Raw genomic sequence first — 24,786 nt, 5'->3', positions numbered from 1 at the left:
TTCAGAAGGACAGGAGGGAAGGCAGCAGTATTTAAACATAAAAAGGTCTTTGGTGGTTTTGGTTGTGAAAGGGCATTCTTTGCACCTAAATCCAAGCCTAGCATTTTGTTCCTGTCTTCCTGTAAATACCAGAGAGTTGAACTAAAAAAAAAAAAAAAAAAAAAAAGTCCCTGTAGTTTGCCATCTATAGACATGAGGAAATGCAAGTGGAGAGGATTTGAAGAAGTACAGATAAACTACACTAGAAAAAAAAAACAAACTATAAGGTATTACTTGACATATATAGGAAAGTAATTTATTTGAAGTTCTGTGGTCTGGATATCTCATTGTTTTAGTCTAGATCAGTGGTCCCCAACCTTTTTGGCACCAGGGACCGGTTTCGTGGAAGACAATTTTGCCACAGAACGGAGGGAGGGGGTGGGGTGGTGTTAGGCGGTGATGCTAGCGATGGGGAGCGGGGGAGCGGCAGATGAAGCTTTGCTCGCTTCCCTGCCGCTCTCACCTCCTGCTGTGCGGCCCGGTTCCTAACAGGGGGTTGGGGACCCCTGGTCTAGTTTTTACTGTGCAGTACTTTTCAGAAGTGGCTGTCAGTTTAAACCTTATGTTCTATTAAACATCCTTTCCAGGAAATATCTTGCACGATCCTAAGGAAAACTGGATAAGAAAATGGAATCTCTCTCTAAACCTTGGGATAGTGATTATGCCACCATTAGTGCTCACCTATCTAAGAGCTTGGCATACAGTAATCCAGTGTCCTAGGGGAGTTTAGTATATGTGGTTGGTTGACAGAATGTAGGATACTCATTCCTATTTAGCACTGTCTAGCCAAGAGACTAAACAATTTACAGGTTCTTAGACTGTTGAAAGTGGGAAGAGAAAGATCCCTAATCCGTGAAGTTGGGTAAATGAAGTCTTAAAATCCAAGAAAAATATACAATAGGAGAATGACATTTGATTTATTCCTACGGAAACAACCTGATTTACAAATAGAAAATCCTCTATAAATAAAACAAATATTGTATCTCCAATACCTTACCTTTACCTTCTATAAGGTCTAAAGTTTTTAAATTTTTCATTTTTTAAATGAACACTGTCATTAAAAGAGAACTCTCCAGTGTGGTGCAATAAATGGCAGATTGAAGCCCTTTGCAAGAATGAACTAGAACCTGTTATATATGCCATGTCAGAGAAGGAACTAGACTAGACCTCGGAAAACAGAAGGTACACTTTCTCCTTTCCCTTCCTGCTTAGTGCTAACTTATCAGAGCACAGTCAAACCATCAACATTTGACACCAAAGCCGAGGACAGACCACAGGATTTAGAATCACACTTTACAGGTGAGACACCTTGGCTTCAGAGAAGTGGCTGGTGGAACACTTTTTTGAAAGACTATTATGTAATAGCCAGAGCCGCTTTCAAAAGAGAAATGGCCTTGAGCGAAATGAGAGAACACCGGGCCTTGCTCTTGGGTTCACAGCTGTGTTGGGCTAATTAGGGCAAAATGTGGCGCTGTGAGCTAAGTAGAGCTGGCCAGCAGCTCGCCAGGGACTGGAGCTTCTAGAGAACCTTTTCCTTCCTGTCTGTATTCCCGGATTGGGAGAGGTTAGGCTTGGGGGCGTCCAGCCTTTGTGTTGCGGTGAAACACAGGGAAATAAGCGGAGCCAAGAGCCGGCCCTCATTCCAGGGGGCTGCCACCACCTCAGCGCGTATTCCCTGCGCCTCCTTCCACGGTTGGCACTACGGCTCCAAGGCTCGCGGCCGCTCTCCTTCCTCTTCCTCCCGTGCCTTAGGCAGGAGCTTCGGCCCCCACTGACTCTTCCAGTCCCTGCGGCCCTTCCCTGCGGAATTCACAGCCCAGACTTTTCCATCATCCTGGGATTCTGCTGGTACCAAGGAACTCGTCGGAGTTCCATAAAGATGCTCCATAAAGATGGTTTTAAATAAAGTTTTCGCCATCCAAAAAGGGGGGAGGGATTGGGGGAGGGCTATTTAGTGGCCAAACCGCATTGGCCAATGCATGAAGGGGCTGAAGCAGGAAGACGCAGGGGCCAGTGGATGATTGGTTACGCCAGAAGCCTGTCTAGACTGTACCATACTTATTGGAGGGGGGGGGTTGGCGAATTCGGGAGGGTAGCTGCTTGTTCTTGAGTACTTTCAGTAAACACATATAATTATTTTTTACTTCTGAGGATTTCTGCTTCAGGAGGGGTAGAAAGCAGGACAAAGGAAAAAGGAATATTCGCTCGGCCATTTCCCCAGTTCCAACTCCTGCGCAGTACGCCCACCCTCCTCTCCCGGTTGCCTGCGGAGCCTGACGGCCCTGCGCGCGCGTTCTCGTTTTCTCGCGTGGTACGGCGCTGTGCTCCTGCAGCCAATCAGGCCGCGAGGTCGCCGCGGTCGCCAGGGTGCGCGCGCACGCCCTAGAGCGGAGTTGGGGTGGGGGCTATGGGTGAATGGGAGAGTGAGCGGGGGCGGGCACGGCGGCGCGAGCCGCATGAATGAGAGAAAAGTGCCCCGCGCGAGATGTCGCGCGCACCCGGGACAGGGAGCCAATGAGAACGCTGGGAGGGCTCGAGACCCGGCACTGAGGGCAACGGCCGCGCGCCGGCTCGAAGACGAGCGTCACCGGGCCGGGAGCGCGCGGAGCGGGGCGGGCGTGGAGCGTGCGGGGGCCGCGCGCTGCCTCTCAGAGGCCGGACGGCGCTGCTGAGAGGCGGCGGCGACTACGACGGCAGCGGTAACGGGAACCGCGCCGGGGGTGAGTACTGGGGACACGGGTCCTTGCGGAACCGGAAGTGCCGGGCCAGGAAGGTGGGAGGGGAGAGTGACCTCTAGGGAAGGGGGACCAAGGAGGGGGAGGTGGCTTGAGGCCCCATTCCTCCCCCGGGCCGGGTCATCCAACTGCGGCGGGACCCTTGGGCCCCGGAAACGGACGACGCGTAGAGGCCGGGGATCCACGGCTGCCGGGGCTCAGAACGGGTTAGTGTCGGGCCGCCGGGTCCTAGCTCGGGACCCCGGTCCCTCCGCTCCCGGCGCCCAGCCGCCGCCCCTTCCGCCCCCGGCCCTGCGCCCCGAGGCTCTGTCGCCTCCCGCAGCCTGCTCCCGCAGCCCCAGTGGGCCCTGCTGCCGCGGATTCCGTCTTCTCTGTCTCGGCCAGCCCTGCCCCATACGGTGTTTCTCAGTGCCCCGGCTCCGCGCTGGGGACTGGATGCTGTTCCCTCCCTGCGTTTCACGTCCCCTCGCCCCATTCTTCTGATACTTATTTTGGCTCAAGCCTCATCCTGTTACCTGTTCTTTCGCATCCGTCCGCTTCCTCCCCTACCCCCACCAGCCGGGAGCTCCACGCTTTTAGTACTTTGTACTTTTTATAAGTGGGAACTCGAATATATTTGCCATTTTTTTACGTATAGGAATCTGTTATGGGACAGGGCAGAAAGTGTTTTACCCACTTGGCCGCATGAAAACATTGAAATGAGAAGTAAGAAAGTGACAGCGTTATGAAAGGAGGTGTAGGATCACTTACATGTTATACTCTAGACCATTTTTCTGCCTTGCATTTTTCACTTACTGGTGAATGCCATCTCGTCTAGGTTGGCCTTATATTCTCATCTCTATCCTTTTATCCCAGTATCCCTTTGTACTATATTAAATCTCTTCAGAATATTCATTATCACTCGTTCTTTAAATGCTTACAAGATTTATATTGCCATGTACTTTGGTACCTCGGTATAAGATGATAATACCCATATTAAACTTCTGTTTGACTCTTCAGCCAGTATCTTGACATGTGGATTATTCCATGAAACGTTGATAACTGTGTTCAGATTTACTGTATTATACTATTATACCACTTTATTTCCACAAACAATACTTTTGCTCTCAGTCATGCTGCCATGTCCATTTACCCCTTTAAGGAGGTACTTGTATTAAACGTTTGTTAAAGCCTTGAAACCACATATTCTATAGTTTGTTTTGTATATACATATTACTATTACATAGATTAAGCCTGAAATGTGTCATACACATTCCTGTACACCTTTCTTACACTGGTATGGATCCAGACTGCTGGCTCTGATGAGCCACACTCACCCTGCAGTCTCATCCCTGCTACCCACAGTACATCCTTCTGCTAAGCCTTGGTGCATCTTTGTTATACCCAATACATTCTTAGGTTTTGTCTTGTCACTTCTAAAGCATATGCCCTAAACATCTAAGACACTGATATCTTTTGTTTCCCAGTATTGTACTCCCTAGATGCCGTGGCCTTTTATGTCTCTGAATTACTTTGGCAGTATTAGCCCATGTGACTTTTCTCCTGTCAGAAAATATAATCTGAAATAATATATGGTGTTTAACTGATATCCTACCCTAGATAAAATATAAGCAGTGCAATTTTCCATCTTCTCTAATCTTTGGGGTTTTGAGGGGCAAGTTTACTTTAATAGTACTGTCTGTAAAGCAAGAATTTGCTTCTCATTGTTAACAAAGTTACTTAAGCCTAAATTCAGAAAGTTCGGTTTTGATTCCTGTAGGAATCAATCTATTCTAATAATGCTGTTTGGCCCTCTAAAACTCTTTTTTTTTTTTTTTTTTTTGAGAGAGAGAGAATGAATGAATCTTGAAGGAAGGCACCTTAGCCTTTCATGCCACAGAAAAGAAAGGAAGTGCTAAGTTCCAGGGTATGTTGATATTTCACTATTCAAAACTTCTGGTATTTTAATTTCAGCCTTTGGAATTAAGGAAGCTATTACTCCTCTTAGGTGGAAAAAAACCTTAAGTAAATTTTTGGTCTGTAGATTCCAAGTTGTCATCACTGAGCAGGTAGTGTAGTGGGTGAGAAAGAGGTAAAAAGGGTTTGTGTCGGCAAAGGGGCCTGTGGACTCTTGGGTTCTGAACCTGACTGCTTAAGTCATTCAGTGGAATGGCCTCAGGCGTTCTCTAGACTTCAGTTTTACCAAGTGGGATAAAGAACTGTGTCACCAGATAATGAGTTAAATGCTTTGCAATCACTAGACGAAAAGCATCCTATAAAATCCAAAGTGCTAATGTTATTTTACTACTACCATCAACAGAAATAATTGTTATTTTTAATCATATAAGGGAAGGTGGGGCTCACTTGACTTCCTAATAGGCCAATGTAGGAACAAAAAACTGTTGAATTGGGAAGAAAAAGACCAGCCCCCCCCCCCCTTGTTGACTCAGTTTCTCATAGAGGGCATCTCACCTTTCAGTGCAGGGACATTTCTCATCCAGCTCCTTTCATGAGTTATTTCAGAAGACCAGAAATTCAGCTTTTGCCTCTTCAAGTTTATAACTAAAAAGTATAGAAGGGTAAGAGTGAGAGAGACATACACAGAAAGGAAATGAGACTGTCCTAATTTCGTCCTACTTTTTTCTTTTTTCATTGTAGCAATAAATATTCTCTTTGTTCAAAGACAAGTCTCTTTTCTAGGACTGCCCTTCACTGCTGTGCCTTTGTTTGTTTTTAGATTTTGATATTCTTGGTATTTGTTACTGCCCATATGTGTCAGGTGAGATGGGCCCCATCTGTGTCAAGAGCTAGTTCTTTGATGACCTTAGGCCAGCTGAAGCCATGTTTTTCTTTTTTCAACATGAAGAGGACTTAGAAGAGTGAAGAATTCTGAACCCATTGTCCTCCCAATTCTCAGTCCTTTCCCACATACACATAGTGAAGTAGAAAATCATCTTTCTTTCAAAAGGCACTTTTTAACAGAGTAGCTTGTGGGGTTTTAGCCTTGCTGGTCTTAAGAAATGCCATGAAAAAATTTCTCTGATAAAGATATTTGTTTTTCTCCAGGTGAGGCACTGTAACACAGTTGAACTCTGCATCCAGAAAGCCCAAGATTGAAGAAGAAATATCAGAGACATTGACTAACCTGGAAACAGGGACCTCTTTGGAACTTTGCTTTCATCCACAGTAGCTTTTAAAAGTATCATCGAGTGGAACTGATTTCTTCATCTTATTTTGCTTATTGGGAAGAACATGGCTTCAGGGATTATATGTTTCCCTTTAGTTTTGCATGAACTCCGTAGGAAAAGGAGCCCTTAAAGGGTTTGGGAGTAACAAGAGACTGAAGACAGGCAAGCTTGCACCAGCTCGAGCTCTCTCTCTGTTTTCCCTCCCCCTTCAAAGAAAAGGATTTACAACTTAACCTTGTAACAGCTGCTGCCCAGCTTTAACCATCAAGAGAAAGTAAATAAAATTAAACCACCATTGCCAGACTACAGGCCCTGAAGTCAAGGTGTGGGAGTGGTGGCATTGAGAAAGCTGCCTGAAAGGGACAAAGACTGCAGTAAAAACGGCTTCTCTTTAAAGCTGGAAGGGGCGCCAGATTCCTTCTTGGATTGAAATAGAAACACCTCTTTTAGGTGCTGCTCACATCTTGTGGAAGTGTGGTAGTCGTGGAGGTTCTGTAGTATCTCCTCCAAAGAATTTTTCCTTGCTTGAAGTGTTCCGTCCTACCCTGATATCCTCCCCTTCTTTCCTTTGGAAGACTCGCCTCCCTCCATGAGCTGTTCCGTGATCTGTCTGACTGCCCATGTTCTCTACCTGCAGCCATTTTCATGTGTACAGCCTACTGTTTGTCTCCAGTTTTTAAGCTGTACAAGTTGTGTTTCTTAATCTCTCCTTCTGCCTTGTTCTGGGGAGGTGGTTATTCATCATTTGGAATCACCTTTCCCCCTCCCATGTGCTTTCCTTCATTTGAGATCTTTTGACCTTTGGTTTTATTTGGGAGGGGGAAGGGTGATAATTCTAAATTTTCTGCTTCCCTGGTTTCCTTCTGTACTCCTCTGGCCGTTGTCTCCCTCATCCCATTTTCTTGTCTGTTCTGCCGCTGTGTGGGCCTGGGCTATGCGGCAGGGCAGATCTTCCATCAGAGCTCCAACATGCCCGCGGAGTCTGGAAAGAGATTCAAACCCAGCAAGTATGTTCCAGTCTCGGCAGCCGCCATCTTCTTAGTGGGAGCTACGACCCTCTTCTTTGCCTTTACGTGAGTTTTCTCCCAGTGGTGGTATGGGCGGGGGAGCTCCATGGGAGGCGGGCGAGGGGGTATTTTTCCTCTGGAGTTCGGCTACTTACTTGCAAAGGCAAGTGACTGGGAGAGTTTGAGGTCTGATACAGGTAAATCCAGATCCCAGAGATGCGGCAAGAAGAGTAAGAACAGGCCTACCCTCTCGACCTTGTTAGGAATTTTACTCTGCTGACTCCTCTACTTTCCCCTGCCTCCCTTCCTTTGAAATCACAGATGTCTTCATATTTTCCTACCCAGTTTCATCGTTAGATGATTCTGCACTAGGAAGGAAATGGGAGGGAATCACCAGAGTCTTGAAGCAGCCTAAGCAGTCAATTCTGTGAGAGAACTGGACTAGATGAAAGGTTTTTCAAAAAGTAGTGGCTTTTCCCCAGGATATCTGAAGCTTAGATTTGAGACTGTGGGAACTGGGAGTACTAGAGAACTTCAGAGTTGATTTCGAAGGTATACCAGTAAGATGGTCTTGGCTCTTAGTGTTATCAGATGGTTTTCTCTGTATTCTTAAGAGCCAAAGCCTGGAGAAGTGAAGGCCACTGGGAAAGGGCAAGTTTTACTTAGGAAGAGAGTTCTAGAAGGCTTCCTTTATGTTAGTTCCTGCTGAAGGGAATGACAGTCATTTCTCCCATTCCCTGGTCCTATTAGGAAAAACAGTTGGTGTCGAAAGATTTCCCACTTAGGATATTCAGCCTTTGTTCGTCTGCTTGTTACTGGAGGAGACGTGAGTGATTTACATCTTTTTCCTTTTCCCTGGTATTTCAGCTGTCGACTACCTGGCAAGCGTCTTTGCCGTTACCTGTTTATAAATTAACAAGTACCAGGCTTCTGAGCCTTAAACTGTTGAGTCATTGAGTTAGTGTTCCGGTTGTGGCTCTTGGAACAATCAGAGCATGCTAGATTTTCTGGGGAGTTCACTTTGCTGTGATTCAGGCTCAGACCTAATGGTGGGGTGCTGTTTAGAGCCAGTGTGAGGTTGCTGGCAAGAGGAAGAGAATGAATTGACGTGGTAGGGAATAAAAGCAGTTTGGAGTCATTGAAGGATGAATGAGCAGGAGTTGCTGGGGTACAGACAAATTAAATCTGAGATAGGAGGGAAGGGGCACCCGCCCCCTCCACCCAAACAGAGCTTCTGATGCCAGAAGGAATTCTAAAAACTATGGGTCGTTTGGCCAAAAGAGTAATAATGCAGAAGTAAAGTAAATACGATGTTTTCCTATTTAGTTTTTAAACAAGGAAAGAGTGAATCTCTTATCTAAGGTGTGGGCATCATCCTGCTTCCCACCTCTTCTTCTAAAGAGTAGAAGTCCTAGATTCTTTGGCCCCCAGCTCTTCAGCCTGAGCATACCTGTTGAAACCCTCAAGGATTCCACTCCTACCCATAAGGAGTGAGTCTTCAGTGTCAGACTTGTTTTGGTTTCTGCTCTTATGACCACTAAGTGGAATCAGCATTTTAACCAAGGGACATTTATATGGGATCTTAGTATCTTTGTAGTTGTTGTGGTGCTGTATCAGGAGGGATAAGTACAACACCAATTTGACACCCTTAGACCTGCTTAATTGGAGAGGGTCTGTTTTCCTTTAAGAGGCAGAGCCTTCGGGAGTTAGGAAATTTGGGGAACTGGCTAACTGGTTTCTCTTTCAACCCATCCATTCTTGAGTTTGGACAAGCAGAAACCTTGTTCTTAATTTGCTAATCTGGAACCATTGAAGTGTTTGGCTGGTTATACCAGTTTTGCCACAAAGAGTTGTCCTGACATAGACATTTTCTCAACTGAGAGTTGAAGCTGTTTAACCTACTTCCCCGTTGCCTGATGCTAGAAGAGTAGGGGGCCCTCCTTATTCCATGGTCTCTCAGCCCTAGGACAAAGAATTTTGGAGGACAGTATTGACTCTTATTTGGAATTACTGCCTCTAACCCAAAGTTAGAAGAGCCTTAGGTCTTAGCTAGAGTTCTCCCTGGCAGTTTCCTCAGGACACGTTTCTGGGCTGTCTTTTCCTCCCTAGGCTTTCCCCTGTCCACTTTGGGGAGACATAAATACCCTGTTTATCTTACCTAGCTCTTGGTACCTCTGAAATTCTCATCTCTTCCTTGCCATCTGACCATAGCAGTTCCTCTGCAAGTCTACACCTGGGCTGAGGTGTGCCGCTGTTCTCCAGAGCTGTTCTGTCCCTTTTGATGTTCAGTTCTATGTTTAAAACCATATACCACCTAAAAAAGAATTACTGGTTTCAAATAGAGATAAGAGGAAGGCTCTTTTTGAACCAGCTCCTATTTGGGGCCTTAAACCTGTAGCTACTTTGTCATCCTCCTGTTCTCTTCTCTAGGCTACAGCTGTCTGTTCTTACATCAGTATAAACCCCAGGTGAGAATTACTTTAGGACCTATAGGACTGGAGTAGGAGGACGAGCCCTTTCAGTTGGCAGACATAATTAGTGGAGGCCTGTGGGCTTCCACTAATTAGGAACAATTTACCCTCGGAGTCTCTCTGTCAGGTAGGGAGGGCTATGAGCAGAAATTATCAGTTGGGCTTCGTCATCAAAAAAATGGTGATCCTCTTCTGCCCCAGAGAACCTCGAATAGAACAGTTGAGGTCTCCCCCTTTGCCCCCATCCCTCTCATTTATAGGGTTTGTCCAGTACTAAAACTAGGCAGGAGTTATTGGGGAACCTGTGTTAATTCTTTTCCCTTTTCACTATTTGGGAAGGAGAGTGTCTGCTAAAGTAACCCTCCTGGTCCCCATTAGGTAACAGACACTGCATTTAAGATAACGGGCCTGGACCCTCATCTGGCTTAGTCTCCTTTTGTGATTGGCAGGGGGCAGTGCCAGGTGAGAGGAATAAGCACTGTTTGGGGCAAGCTGATTTTGGTAAAGTCTGTTAACCTTTGTGGACCTCTTTCTTCTGTGTATAATGAGGAAGTTGACCTAGAGCAGTTTATTTAAGCAATATGACCTTTTTTTTTTCCAAATGAGATCTTTTGGGGAACCCCAGTATTTAAAATGTCAGAGTAGGGCTGCTCTGGTTCGAGTGAGGCTGGTGCATAGAGGCCCATACACTGCGTATCTCCTCTTTGCCTTCCTGGGGACCCCTGAGACCTTCTTAGGGCTCCTGGCAATACCATTTGAAATAAATCGCAGACTTGTATCCCCTAAAGTCTCTTTGAGCTGTGAGTTAAGTCAGCTAGTTTCCCATATATCTGTTTCTAAAACTGATGAGGTGGGGACTTCCCTGGTGGTCCAGTGGTCAAGACTTTGCCTTCCAATGCAGGGGGTGCGGGTTCGATCCCTGGTTGGGGAGCTAAGATCCCGCATGCCTCGTGACCAAAAAACTAAAACAGAAAACAGAAACAATATTGTAACAAATTCAGTAAAGACTTTAAAAATGGTCCACATCAAAAAAAGAATCTTAAAATAAAATAAAATTGTTGGGGAGGACATGGGGGTAAAGTCTCCGCTGCAAGTGATCCTCTGTGGGAAGGCTGAGTCAGGGTTATCCAGAAATCCGTGATGGTCTTTCCAGTGTCCCATCCATGAAAGAGCTTTCTCCATTACAGTTTCTGCTTCTATCCTCTCTCAAGCATTTCATCCACAGAGTTAGTTGGGCAACCTCAGTGACTCTCCCTTCTGGCCCTTTTTTTCCATGACTGCAGAGGTGCTAGCACCTGATTTGAGTGGGAGCAGCCTCGTGATTTAGGGCATTAATTGAGCAGTGGTTGTTCTTTTCTTCCCCACGTTGTTTTCTCAACAAGGAATAAGCGCCCAAGTCCTGTATCTTGTACTCAGCTGCTTGAAAGTCTGGTAAGACAGGACAAATCAAGTCTCTTACGAGAAATTTATCCACTAGAAGCGGAGAGATTGTTTTCCTGTGGAATCTTGAGGATCCCCAGGGGCAAGAAGTGGGATATTCATTCTAGCCTTGCCTCATCACCAAAGAACACTAGTCACAGTGTTCATACACATAGTCAAAGTATGTGCTAGGCATGGGAGGAATGCATAGACCTGTTCTTTAGGAGCAAAGTGCCTCTGTTGTTAAATGTTCTTGAATCTAGTAGTTCAGAGGAGAGGAAGTGGAGTTAGCGATGAAGGTGGAGCTGGAATGATAATTGATGATGATGGAGATAGTTAATAATGTGGTTTTTTTTGTTTCTTCTATCCCATGAATGCTCAGTATTAAACCAGCTGGTTTAAAAAGAATTCTAGGCTCATTTAAGACACTGTCTCCTTCATTCTCGTACCTGTATTAGGTAGCTGACCTAACAAGCTTGGAGACTTTCCTGTGAATTACCTAAGGCTACAATAGCAAAGCATTGATCAAGACAGGGTTAAAATCCAAAGCTTCTTGACTCCTACTTTATTTTTCTTACCAGGAACTTATCCATTTTTTATAATGGGCAGAGTTAGAGAGGGCTAGGAAACAGATTTGCAGGAGTGTGGGTATTGAAACCCACTCTCCCAATTTTATTTGGCCTTGAAAACAGGAGTGCTAAAGGGATGGGCAGAAGAGCCTGTTCTCCCTGGGATGGTGTAGGTTTGGGAGTCTCATCGGTGAGTCAGCCAGCCTTCTGGGCTACGGCCACTCCCTCTGCTGTGGAGCTCTGTGATTATCGCCATCGGCTAAGGACGAGCCCAGCAGCTCCTCAGCCCAGCCCTCCTCTCCGTCCATCAAAGGCAACAGATTCAGATGGGCCACTTGGGGTGGTCACTTAGGAATCTGGCGAAGTTCTGTAGCAATGGCAAGCCTCTCCCGGAGCCAAGCAGAATGTGGGGTACAGTGGGAGCAGGCTTTGGTCTCACAGGCCTCTCCTTGGTGGGATGTTCCCTCAGAGTGCTCAGGTTGGAAGCAATGGTCTTTGACTTGAATCTAGGAGCGGCTGTTGCCTGTGAAGTTGAGTTATTTGCATCATTTCCAGATGCTGCCACTGTGAGGGCAGGGTTTATTTTGGCAACAGATATTGGAACTTGATTCTAGAATTACACACTTCAGCTGGGATGGGTTGATATCAAGAAGGTTGTAGGGGTAAAGTTCATTATCTAGGGGCAGGTCATTGGCAGGCTGTCCAAGAAATAGAGTGATTTGCTTTGTTTGGAAATGCAGAAACTGGAGGAAGAATGGGTTCAGAAAGACTGACATCTGGGCCTGCAAGGGGACTGATGTCTCATTCTCATTCACCTTAGTTTCCCTCAGAGATGGAGAATACCCTTATTTTTTCAGAAGCTCAAGAGGCCATGTAGCCAGTTCTAGGAATGAGACATTTAAATCACGGACACCTCAGTGTTCTAAGGATTTCATTTCTTTTTCCCTTCTAATTATCTTCCCAGGCTGTAGGAGTCAAGTGAGTCACCCTTTCTCCTCTTCCCTGGGTGGAAATTGAAGTGACAGCTAAGTACTAGGGAGGTGCTCTGACCTGGACGACTGGTTTTCAGTTTCTCTCCCTCCCTCTTTAAGATCCTAGGAGGTCAGGCTTTGGGTGGGGCTGTGTAAAGACTCTTGCCTTCTTGCTTGTATTCCACCCCAAATCCTGCCAAGGTATGGGGACATCTTTTTTGAATGAAAGAACCCCCAGAGGAAGAGGCTTCCATAGGAGACTTTGGTAGAATAAAACTAGAGCTGTGACTGAAGGTCGAAAGTTTTTTCCTTGAAATCACTGCCTGCGCTCTAGCTTCATTATTTTGTCTCCCAATTATGTACTGACCCATAAAGAGAAGCAGAGTTAATTGATAATTACTATCTAAAAAGCCTGGCACATCATAAATATTTACTTAAAATTTTTTTTTTAATGAATGGCTAAATGGAATTTGAATAAATAGATGGTGCTGGTAAAGACTTGTGAGATGCTTTGTGACAATCAGTTTTACTTCTTATCATTAGTTTATTTTTCATTGAGGAGCTCAGTTCTTTTGAATTGTCCTGAATCACTATTCAGGGCTGTGCTTTTTATTTTTTAAAATTTATTTATTTCTGGCTGCACTGTGTCTTCGTGGCTGCGTGTGGGCTTTTTCTAGTTGCGGCGAGCAGGGGCTGCTCTTCGCTGCAGTGCGCGGGCTTCTCATTGTGGTGGCCACTCCCGCTGCGGAGCCTGGGCTGTAGGCACGCGGGCTCTAGAGCACAGGCTCAGTAGTTGTGGCGCACGGGCTTAGTTGCTCCACGGCATGTGGGATCTTCCCGGACCAGGGCTCAAACCCGTGTCTCCTGAATTGGCAGGTGGATTCTTAACCACTGTGCCACCAGGGAAGCCCTGTTCTTTTTATTTTAATGGAGACAGATAACCTCTCAACAGAATCCAGGACTGCTGTGGATTAATTCTCCGGAGTCAGTTGCTGTCTTGTTCTCTTGGTCCCTTCTTCCTTTCCTTCACTGAACTCTTCCTTTCCTTCCGCTGGTCTAGATAAAGGGAACAAGGACAGATGCTGGCCTAATTCTGGAGATTAAGTTCTCAGCCACAAAGCAGATTAGGGTGTTTAGCCACTGTCTTGTTATGGGAAGTTCTTCCTGAGCTGAGACAGGAGAGAGGGTGTTTGATACCACTGACCAAGCAAGCAGCACATCACATGTTCTTTTGACACTTCCAGCTCCCAGGAACCATCTTCAGAGAAAGGGAGAGCTCTTGCAGCATTCCTGAGACATATATCCTGACAGAAACTGAGCTTAATCCTGGACTAGGTCACTATTTTGTCAAGGAAAAGTTACCTAAAGCATATCTCTCGATTTGAACCCTGTGGAATATTGGATATGTGTGGCCAGTTTCTTTTTCCTGCAGGATTTGGGGCTGCTTTGGTCTGATATCTTCCCTTTTTTTTCTCCTCCACTCTTCTGCTTCATTTATTCATCTCGGGGTCTAGTCCTGTGTCTTGGTATCCTTCCTTACCTGTGACTGGTTTCCTTTTCTTTACCTTGAGAACTAGCCTCTAGTTGAATAAAATTCTGAGGAATATCTGATGTATAATGTGTCTGGAGAGACTTTAGGCAGTTGAGAGTAGTTCAGAGCCAGCCGGGAGGAGGGAAGAGAAGCCAGAGAGGCAGGTGGTGTCCCATGCTTTGGGTGAATGTGCAGGTCAGTGGGGCATGGCCGGGGTCCAGAAGCCTCAGGCTGTTCCAGAGAAGGGAATGCAGCTGGTGTCAGTTACATACTTAGTCCCTAGCTCTTGTGCCTGGTTAAAAGGAGGTAAGGACAGAGTCCAAAACATGTGCAAAGATCCACGAGGTAAGAACACAGACTTTAGTGCAAAGGGTTATGAGTCTTGTACCTTGATCAAAAATGAGTATTTACTTATTTATTTTGGGCTGCGCTGGGTCTTTGTAGCTGCGCGCAGGCTTCCTCTAGTTGCAGTGAGTGGGGTCTACTTTTCATTGCAGTGCATGGGCTTCTCATTGCGGTGGCTTCTCTAGTTGCGGAGCACAGGCTCTAGGCACGCGGGCTTCAGTAGTTGTGGTGCGTGGGCTCAGTAGTTGCAGCTTGCGGGCCCCAGAGCGCATGGGCTTCAGTAGTTGCGGTGCGTGGGCTCTAGAGCGGGCGGGCTTCAGTAGTTGTGGTGCGTGGGCTCTGGAGCGCAGGCTCAGTAGTTGTGGTGCACGGGCTTAGTTGCTCCACGGCATGTGGGATCTTCCCAGACCAGGGATCGAACCCGGGTGTCCCCTGCATTGGCAGGCGGATTTTTAACCACCGGACCACTACGGAAGTCCTAAAATGAGTATTTCTGTGGGAAACTAGACCCACTTGTTGGGAAGGATAAAGATAATTTGAGACTTCAAAGGTGAACCACACAAGATTTATATATAGGTATGGGGACTGAATCTTTTTTTTTTTAATATTTATTTGTTTGGTTGCACTGGGCCTTTAGTTGCAGCTTGCCGGCTCCTTAGTTGTGGCATGTGAACTCTCAGTTGCGGCATACATGTGGGATCTAGTTCCCTGACCAGGGATTGAACCCGGGCCCCCTGCATTGGGAGTGTTGAGTCTTAACTACTGCGCCACCAGGGAAGTCCCTGAATCTTTATAGATTTTTTTATGTGGTTGGTGTCCAAAGTGTTAGAGACAGCCCCTCACTTCCTTTATTATCTGTGCAGCTGTCCAGGACTAAGCCTCTACGTGTCACCTGCAGTGCCCATCTACAATGCGATTGTTTTTCTCTTTGTGCTGGCCAACTTCAGCATGGCCACCTTCATGGACCCAGGGATTTTCCCTCGAGGTAAGATCTCCCTCCTCTCTCTTGGAAGTATCTTACTGCCTTTGAAAAAGAATGATTTTTGGACATTTATACATTTGGTCTGGGGCCTTAGGAGTCTTGGGTTTTGGGATACTTTTATAGTCTAATGATGAAAAGCAAGTCAGGATCTTAGGAATATATGTCATAACTTCTAGGCATCTGATCCACTTTGGGTCAACTCTTTGATTTTCAGTTACTCATTCAGCAGAAATTTATTTCGAGCACATGGGTTGGGCATTGTTGCTAGTTTTGATACTATCTAAGATGAATTAGAGAGTGACAGTGTGATAACAAACTGTAACGGAAGCATGAGAAAGGTTCTCTGAGACCTTAGAAAAGGGCACTTATATCTGCCCAGATAAATTGGGGAAATGCTGCTGAAGGTAGGTAGGAAGGACTTTACCGAGTAGAGGATGGAAGGGAAAGGCATTCAAGGAAGAGGAAGCGGCATATACAGAATTGTAGCTGTGAAATGCAGAATTCAGTGGGTGGAAGTTAGAATGCATGGTGGGGCCAGAAGGGGCAAGAGATAAACCAGAGCCAAGTGTAAAAGACTTTATGTGCTAAATTAAATAGATTATAATTCTTCCTTTGGACAGCAAGACGTCTTTAATTGGGGGAATCACAGGATCACATTTCCTTTTACAATAATAATTCTTATAAGAATGTACAGATACCTTTTGGGAGGCTATTGCAATAATGCAGACCAGATGAGAACTTGAATGCAAAGCTGGATTTACAGATTTTTCATTAGTAGACCCAGCAGAATTTTTCATTACTAATTGCTTACTAGGGGAGAGCGAGAGGGTGAAGGAATTGTCTAGGGTAGTTCCAAGGTTCCTAACCTGAAAAATAGGTTGTATGCTGGTTCTTTATAAACCAAGACCCAAGTTACAGACTGTTGAGTGGGTTTGGAGGGAAGACAGAGCATCTTAGACATGTTGAATTTGAGATACTTAATGGATCATTCAGGTAGTTACCCAATGGGCAGTTGAGTAGTCAGACTCATGGCAGAGTCCTCAGCCACGTAGTATTTGAAGCAACAGGAGTAAGATCGCCTAGAGAAAGTAGAATGAGATTAGGAAGGAACGAAAGTCAGCCTGACCAGCACTAACACTGTAATAATGAGGAGAAGGAGGAGCCGCTGAAGAGCCACTGAAGAGGGACTGAGCAAGGAAAGTTAGGAGGAGGACAAACCGGACACAGTGGGAACTGAGGAAAGTTCATGAAGTAGCTGATGGTTGGCAGTATCAGAAATTAGGTCCAGTAGTGTGGTAACTCAAAGTTGCCCATTGTTTTAGTGTCTAAGAAATTAGTGATCTTAACAAGAATAGTTTGAGACATCCCTGGTGTTCCAGTGGTTAAGAGTCTGTGCTTCCACTGCAGGGGGCATGGGTTCGTCCCCGGTTGGAGAACTAATAAGATCCCGCGTGCTGCGTAGTGTGGCCAAAAAAACAAAACCAAAACAAAACAAAAAACCACACACACACAAGACTAGTTGTTTTTTGTTTTTGTTGTTGTTTTTTTTGGCCACATGGCTTGCAGGATCTTAGTCCCCGACCAGGGATTGAACCCAGGCCCCAGCAGTGAAAGCACTGAGTCCTAACCAGTGGACTGCCAGGGAATTCCCAACAAGAATAGTTAATAGTGTGTTTATGTATGTATGCGGGAGAGAGACAGTTAAATTACCAAAACTATAATGGTTTGGAAGGCAGTGAATAGGAAATGAGGAAGCAGAGTCAATGAGTATTAAGATTATTCTTTCAGGAAGTTAAGCAGAGAAGGCAGAAGATGGACTATCTTAGGGCAGAGGGAGGAGTTTTGTTTGTTTAATGATACAGAAGACTTTAGCATGTTGATAGCATGAGGAGGTGGAAGCAGAAAAGAGGGAAGCAGGAGGTGATGAAAGAGGGTAATTGAAGAGTGGCCATCTGGAAGGAGATGCTTTCCTCTGCGTGTTGGAAGTGTTATGCTTACAGAAGTAGGCTGTTTCTGGAATAGGAGGTGAGAGTGAGGACCAACCAGCATTAGTGGAATAAGAGATAGAAAGAGAACTGATGATGGTTGTTACTGATGACATCTCATTTTTCTCTCAAATGTGAAGTTACCTTGTAAGAGTGAGGCAGGTGGGATTGGGATAGCAACTTCAGTGAGATGAGGTTTTTCTGAAATTCATTGTGCTCACAAAGCCTGTGTCACTGTGCATGGTGACTTTTGTTTCAAAGCGTAGATTAACAAAAGGTGCTTTGAGTCCCTAAAGCCAAGGAAGGCTATTTTAATGAGTGTTTAATGTTCATTTATCAAATATTTATTGATTATTATGATATGGTCATTTGGAATGATTATTATGATGGTCAAATAGCTCGGTCTTGAAGGGAAGATAGAGAAGACATTTACATAAATACACTGTGGTAACTTTAAAGAGTAATCAAAGAACTGTAGTACTTTAAGAAGAGAAAGCTCACTTCTGATACATGATAGTGTGGAAGAATCAGATATTCAATATAAGTAGCATTTGAATTTTTTTCCTTTAAAAAACTTTTTTTAAAAACGATTTTAATAAGTAGTGAATATTGATTATATAGAAAGTATAAAAAAGATAAATATATTTCCCAGCCCAGAGATAACTACTGTTACATTGTGGTATATTTCCTTCCAATCAATATTGTGAAGATTTATACATACAATATTTATTTATATATACCGTAAATCTGTAGCATATATATGTGTGTTTTTATTTGTTTTCAAAATGGGATCTTTTTGTTTGTACAGTTCTTTACCTTGTACTTTTTCACTTAGTTACATTGTTAGCATTTCCCTAAGTCAGTACATTTGAAAACTTCTAATTCCTATACCATCACTTACTTAATTTTTCCTCCTCACGGGTATTTTTTTTTTAGATTAATAATAAAAAATGAAAATTGCACACTATAGATGAGAAGGCAAATGATGTCCTTTAAGTTTTGAAGTGGGGTGGTGAGTTTCGGACAGCTGAAAATTGAAAGGGCATTCAGGTAAAGAGAATGTCTGCAACCAAGAAACAGTCCTGAAATGTATATAGGGAACTAGGGGAAGATCTTTTGGGCAAGGGTGTCTGTGTGTGGAAAAAAGGTTGATGTTAGTTCGTTACTTCCTCTTTCGGATTGTTGTAGTTCAGTCGTGTACTTGTAGACACTGAACTGTTACGCAAACTCATTATAGATGTACTTTGATATATAAAGTGTCTCTTTCTTTTGAAATATAATATGTAAACCAAGAATAGCAGCATATCCATATCAGAGCCACCTCTGAGTCATATTCTTAAACCTCGTTTCCCAGTGTAGAATAAATTGCTTCCTCATCTGCGTTTCCATAGTGTTGTATATAGAGCTGATCTCACCGTATTAGAGTTACTAGTTCCTAGTCTCTCTCACCATTAGACTGAATTCCTCGAAGGCAGAGGCCATATTTTAAATATCACTGCATCCCTAGTGCCTAGTACACAGTTCTAGCATAGTCATTTTTTCATTAACTTTTACTCTCTACAGCTGAAGAGGATGAAGACAAGGAAGATGACTTCAGAGCTCCCCTTTACAAAACAGTGGAGATCAAGGGCATCCAGGTGCGCATGAAATGGTGTGCCACCTGCCGCTTCTACCGTCCTCCTCGATGTTCCCACTGCAGCGTCTGTGACAACTGTGTGGAGGTAAGAACTCTGGGTGGGGTTAGCTGAACCTAAGTTATCTTCTTCCTACCCACAGAATAAGAATTGAATCCAGTGGATTCTTGGCCATGGACGAAAATGTAGCCCTGTCTGACTGCCTGGGCTGTGTTCTAGCTCTGGCAGAAAGTGTTAGCAACGATGTACACACGAGAGGTAGAGCATAAATATTCTGTTACAGGAGGAGCCCAAGTGGGTAGGCATAGGCTTTCCCAGCACCATTAGTCAGAGCTCCAGCCTTCCATCCCTGGGCTCATCTTTTCAGTTATTTGACCTGCTTAGTGTTCTCCATTCCTTCCACTTCATCATGCTGCTGCATTCAACCTTTCCAATTATATTTCTTTCTTCTGCGTTCCTTGTCTTTTATTTTTAACCCTTTTTTCAGTGCGTTGTTACTTAGCTGTAAGCAGTTGCCTGCCAGATTTTTCTTCTAAGCCTCTTTTTTCATGAATCTTAATGTTTCTGTAAAGCCTCTGACATTTGTACCTCTCAGAGTTCCTTGGTCACATAGGATAAACTGAGAGGTGGCCTTGGCCTTTGATCAACCTCTGGAACGTCTTCCTTATAGATTGATAGAGCAAGATAAACTGCATGAACTGTTTTTAAATTTTGTAACTAAATGGTGAATATGATGACAGATTATTAAAAGAAACACTTTAAGTTCTGCTGTTTGTTCTGCTTGACAGAAATGATCTAGTGCCGTGGTCCAAGGATGCCGCTCAGTCTGTCTCATTTTGCTCCTAGGAATTTGATCATCACTGCCCCTGGGTGAACAACTGTATTGGTCGCCGGAACTACCGTTATTTCTTCCTCTTCCTCCTTTCCCTGACAGCCCACATTATGGGTGTGTTTGGCTTTGGCCTCCTTTATGTCCTCTACCACATGGAGGAACTCTCAGGGGTCCGCACGGCTGTCACGTATCCTTCAAGGCCTGTGGGTTGCAGGAGTGGGAGGGGGAAGAATGTAGAAAGTTGAGTCCTGTGGCAGTGAGGGTCAAAGGGAAGATGGCTACAGCACGGGCTGGGGAAGGCGAGATCACGTTGCTCTGCTCTCCTTGATTGTCTGGCTTCAGAATGGCAGTGATGTGTGTGGCTGGCTTATTCTTCATCCCAGTAGCTGGCCTCACGGGATTTCACGTGGTGCTGGTGGCTAGGGGACGCACAACCAATGAACAGGTATGGGGAGAAGTGATGGGAGATCCCTGAAGAGCAGGGCATGTGTCTCTTGGCCCTCTCGTTAGTGTATACTTTTTATGATGAGGTGTCCAGGTTCCTCATGTAAGCATGAGTATGGGCCATTTCTTAGTTAACAGACATTTATAGAATGTCTGCTGTATACTGGTCGATTTAGGCACTGAGGTAATAGAAACAGTAAAAGACCTGGGCCAGCCCTCAAGAAGCTTATAGTCCTGCTTAAAGGAAAACAATTATTTTTGTGCCCATAACAATAGCTAACCTTACTTGCTTATTCTTACGTTATGTTATCTTAGTTTTCAATATTTAGAGAGCTATTTATCCCCATTTTACATAAGAAAACTGATGATTAGGGTCAGATAGCTACCATGAAGTGGACCCAGAATTTGAACTGATGACCCTGACTTTGGAGTTCCCATTCTTAGCTTATGCTTCTTTATGGTAGGACTGTATTTTACTCATTTTTATATCTCCCCGATAGTGGGTGCACAATAATTTGTCATTGATTTGTGTTTTGGCTTTTGGAGGTCAAGGTCCCATTTTTTGACTGATCTGGTCCTTTTTCCCTCCCTCTAGGTTACGGGTAAATTCCGGGGAGGTGTGAACCCCTTCACTAATGGCTGCTGTAACAATGTCAGCCGTGTACTCTGCAGTTCCCCAGCACCCAGGTACACCTACCCCTTTGCTCTAGTGTTCACCCTTGGTCAACACTTTTGTCTTCTTTGGGTTTGTTCTGGCTGCCTTTTAGGGAGGGTTCTCTTAGAATGAGAAGTGCCTACAAGGGAGAGGCACACCATCCTTTAATGGACCCTGTGAGTTCAGTTGTATTCTTTAGATGTTACTCTCTTTGGAGAACTGAGGATGAGATTTACTCGAGTGCCTTGAGCTAGGTGTATCTGCCCATAGGCCTGGTCTTGCTGTTGTTCTTGTTCTTCATAGAATCAAAGAAATCAGTTCAATGCTGATCTTTTCCCTGGCCTGGTAGGACTGTTTCTTGTATTTGTAAAACTGCTCTACACAAGGTAGGCAACCATTAGATATTTTGGAATGAATGAGTGAATGAAAGCCCTCTCACTCTTGACACTCAGGTATTTGGGGAGACCAAAGAAAGAGAAGACAATTGTAATCAGACCACCCTTCCTTCGGCCAGAAGTGTCAGATGGGCAGATAACTGTGAAGATCATGGACAATGGCATCCAGGGAGAGCTGAGGAGAACTAAGGTGAGGAGAATTTAGGGAAGTAAAGCTAGGTAATTTGGGGGGGGTCTCGCCCATGGCAAAGAGATGGAAACTTGCTTTGTTTACATCTCTCTTATAGTATCTATCACTTTCTGATTTGTGTTAAAGTTACTTAAACACATATCTTCTTTTTCCCATTAGATTGTAGGTTCATTGACAGTAGAAATTTAGTCCATTCATTTGCATGTCTTCATAGGACTTAACATAGCAGTTTATAGATGGTAGGAGCTCAACAAGTAGATGTTGGTGAAAATAAACAAATAAGTGACAGAATGAAACCCTTGTTGAAAGCTTTTCTTTCTCCAAAACCGTCCCCAAACTGATCTTGTGTCCTGTCTTCCAATTCCAGTTCAGAAGTATGTGATGACTCCCCAGTGCCCCTCTTACACCAGTTTCATACTTTGAGTTGCCCTAACGCTCAGTTCTCCAAATCTGATTTTCCCTCATTTATCCAGTCTAAAGGAAGCTTGGAGATAACAGAAAGCCAGTCTGCAGATGCTGAACCTCCACCCCCTCCTAAGCCGGACCTGAGCCGTTACACGGGGCTGCGGACACACCTCAGCCTGGCTACTAATGAGGGTAAGGGCAGAAGCAGGAGTGAGAATGTTATTTGTTAGCTGTGGAGATGACACAGGCAAGGGCTGGGAGATAATGCTTGTGTTGTGACTGAGAAAACCCAGCAAGTGGTACTTGAACCACTTCTTTGGACAGCCGGGAGAAAGGGGATGACATAACAGTTAGCTATTGGCAGTGAGTTGGACATCTCTGTGTGTCTGTGTGTACTCTCAGCATCCGGACAGACCAGAGAACATTCTGGGATCTGTTTGGTACATTCACTCACTCTGTGTTCTGGGCTGGTATGAGTCTGTAGTCTTGGTTTCAGCAAAATCATTATGCTCCTTTGCTTGGTATATCTTTTCCTACCTTGTCCTCCCCCGGTACTTTAAGGAACTCTAGCCAGGTCAAAAGAACAGCTTGTAAAGTGGTGCCCCCTGGGCCTTTTCTTCCTGCAGAGAGCAGCCTCTTGGGCAAGGACAGCCCCCCCACCCCTACCATGTACAAGTACCGGCCGGGCTACAGTAGCAGCAGTGCATCAGCCGCCATGCCTCACTCTTCCAGCGCCAAGGTACTGAGTACTCTCTAAGGAGTAGGGTTGTCATGTATGCCAGCTGTTCTGGGAGAAGGGGAGGAAGAAGCAGAGGGAAGAGAAGAAAACCAAAGGCATTTTACTAATTGTTGGCTTAGTAACAGCGTTGACAGTTTGTCCTTCATCCAAGAGAGGTCTCGGTAGCATGATAGATAAAAGCATTGATTACAGCATCAGATCTGAGTTCAAAACCCAGTTGTGCCATCACAGAGAAGTTCCTTAAACTCTCTAAGCCCCATTTCCTGCATCTTAAAATGAGATATTATTTGTTCCTACTTACAGATTTACTTTAGGGGTTAAACAGGATAATGCCTGTGAAAATTCTAAGCATATTGCTGGCACGTAGCAAATACTGTTTTTGACTGCCTCCTTGGGCTCTGGGGCCTACTGTCCCAAGAGGGGACAAGAGGGGGAGCACTAAGAACCTGCTTTGCTTTTCTCCCTCAGTTGAGTCGTGGGGACAGCTTGAAGGAGCCAACCTCAATTGCGGAGAGCAGCCGTCATCCCAGCTACCGTTCAGAGCCGAGCTTGGAGCCAGAGAGCTTCCGTTCTCCCACCTTTGGCAAAAGTTTTCACTTTGATCCACTGTCCAGTGGCTCACGCTCCTCCAGCCTCAAGTCAGCCCAGGGCACAGGCTTTGAGCTGGGCCAGTTGCAGTCCATTCGTTCAGAGGGCACAACCTCCACCTCCTATAAGAGCCTGGCCAACCAGACACGTAATGGAAGCCTATCTTACGACAGTCTGCTCACTCCTTCAGACAGCCCTGATTTTGAGTCCGTGCAGGCAGGGCCTGAGCCAGACCCACCTTTAGGCTACACCTCTCCCTTCCTGTCAGCCCGACTGGCCCAGCAGCGGGAAGCCGAGAGGCACCCACGTTTGGTGCCAACCGGCCCAACGCACCGAGAGCCCTCACCAGTTCGGTACGACAATCTGTCGCGCCATATCGTGGCCTCCCTCCAGGAACGAGAGAAGCTGCTACGCCAGTCACCCCCACTCCCAGGCCGTGAGGAAGAACCAGGCTTGGGGGACTCAGGCATCCAGTCAACACCAGGCTCAGGCCACGCCCCTCGTACTAGTTCCTCCTCAGATGATTCGAAGAGATCACCCTTGGGCAAGACTCCACTGGGACGCCCAGCTGTCCCCCGTTTTGGCAAGCCAGATGGGCTAAGGGGCCGGGGACTAGGGTCCCCTGAACCAGGCCCAACTGCCCCCTACGTGGGCCGATCTATGTCTTACAGCAGCCAAAAAGCCCCATCTGGTGTCTCTGAGACAGAGGAAGTGGCCTTGCAGCCATTACTGACACCCAAGTAAGTATTAGTCCATCCTGGCCCCCAATGGACTTAAAAGTAGCGTAGTGCCCTGCAGAAGGTATCAGGGCTTCACCTGTACATTTTAGTGCAAGTGGACCCAGGGTTATCCTGCTTGTAAGATAGCCCTTCATTTTCACTCTTAACTCCAGCTGCCTTCACGGGCTATTCCTGTTAAGAGACTGAGGATTAATACTTTTTTCTTATTTCTGTCTTCCTAAAAAGTAATTTATTTGCCTGAGAGTGAAAGGAATAAGTAGAGGAGAGAGGGTATCAGGCTGCTTGTAAGCAGGGCAGTAAAATAAAAGGGAATCTTTGTGTAAGAAAGTATATATGTAGAAAGCACATTTTTTTCTCTTAACTTTTTAAACTACCTCCCTTTTCGGTGCTGTGTGTCCCATTTCTGACACCTCTCTCTTCTTTTCTTCCCAGAGATGAAGTACAGCTCAAGACCGCCTACAGCAAAACCAACGGGCAGCCCAAGAATATAGGCTCAGCCTCCCCTGGCCCAGGCCAGCCACCTCTCAGTAGTCCTACAAGGGGAGGAGTCAAGAAGGTGTCAGGGGTGGGTGGCACCACCTATGAGATTTCGGTGTGAGCTTTGGGCAGCTCCCCTCCCCCACACCTCTGCGCCTACACCAAAGGGCCCCAGGTGGCCACCTTCCTTTCCTCAAGGGGCTCCCCTCCCCTGCATGGACATTTTTTAAACAACCGATTCCAAGAGGATGAGGACATTTTATAAAATGCAGTGGGGTTGGGGAGTTGGAGAGTTGGGGCCCTGAGACTGGGGTAGCAACCCCCTTCACCTTTTAAGACCTTCCCCTTCCTTAACCCCTGGACCAGACTCAGTGGACATTTGTGCAATTGCTCGCCTGGAGGGAACCAGATCATTTTTAAACCAGAAATAATTTTTTTTATTATTGTTACGGATTCTATTTTTTTC

At 45.5% G+C, this 24,786-nt stretch overlaps 1 protein-coding gene across 5 annotated transcripts; it reads left to right on the top strand.

Annotated features, from left to right (window-relative positions):
• The first annotated feature begins 2,482 nt into the window (after positions 1-2,482).
• ZDHHC5 (zDHHC palmitoyltransferase 5) lies at positions 2,483-24,444 on the top strand. 5 transcript variants are annotated; one of them, XM_079928689.1, is made up of 13 exons: positions 2,743-2,759; positions 4,600-4,680; positions 5,820-7,014; positions 15,118-15,239; positions 18,785-18,942; positions 19,702-19,874; positions 20,030-20,132; positions 20,727-20,818; positions 21,239-21,371; positions 21,845-21,968; positions 22,403-22,515; positions 22,984-23,843; positions 24,276-24,444. In XM_079928689.1, exons 3-13 carry the CDS (start codon positions 6,911-6,913, stop codon positions 24,439-24,441), a joined length of 2,148 nt encoding a protein of 715 aa, XP_079784815.1. In that variant the 5' UTR covers positions 2,743-2,759; positions 4,600-4,680; positions 5,820-6,910; the 3' UTR covers positions 24,442-24,444. The 5 variants fall into 5 exon arrangements, with proteins under 5 accessions (XP_079784814.1, XP_079784815.1, XP_079784816.1 ...); XM_079928690.1 differs by lacking the exon at positions 2,743-2,759 and adding an exon at positions 2,877-2,980; XM_079928688.1 differs by lacking the exon at positions 4,600-4,680 and having other exon boundaries at positions 2,483-2,759.
• The last annotated feature ends 342 nt before the right edge of the window (positions 24,445-24,786 follow it).

This window comes from Stenella coeruleoalba (assembly GCF_951394435.1).
Source record: "Stenella coeruleoalba genome assembly, chromosome: 8".
In the NCBI taxonomy this organism is placed as follows: Eukaryota; Metazoa; Chordata; class Mammalia; order Artiodactyla; family Delphinidae; genus Stenella; species Stenella coeruleoalba.
This window is presented reverse-complemented; position numbering and strand designations above follow the sequence as displayed.

Coding starts and splice junctions, on each gene's coding strand:
- ZDHHC5 (XM_079928688.1), top strand. CDS start 6,911: ATGCCCGCGGAGTCTGGAAAGAGATTCAAACCCAGCAAGTATGTTCCA. Junction 15,240..18,784: donor CCCAGGGATTTTCCCTCGAG/GTAAGATCTCCC, acceptor TACTCTCTACAG/CTGAAGAGGATGAAGACAAG. Junction 20,133..20,726: donor GACGCACAACCAATGAACAG/GTATGGGGAGAA, acceptor CCCTCCCTCTAG/GTTACGGGTAAATTCCGGGG.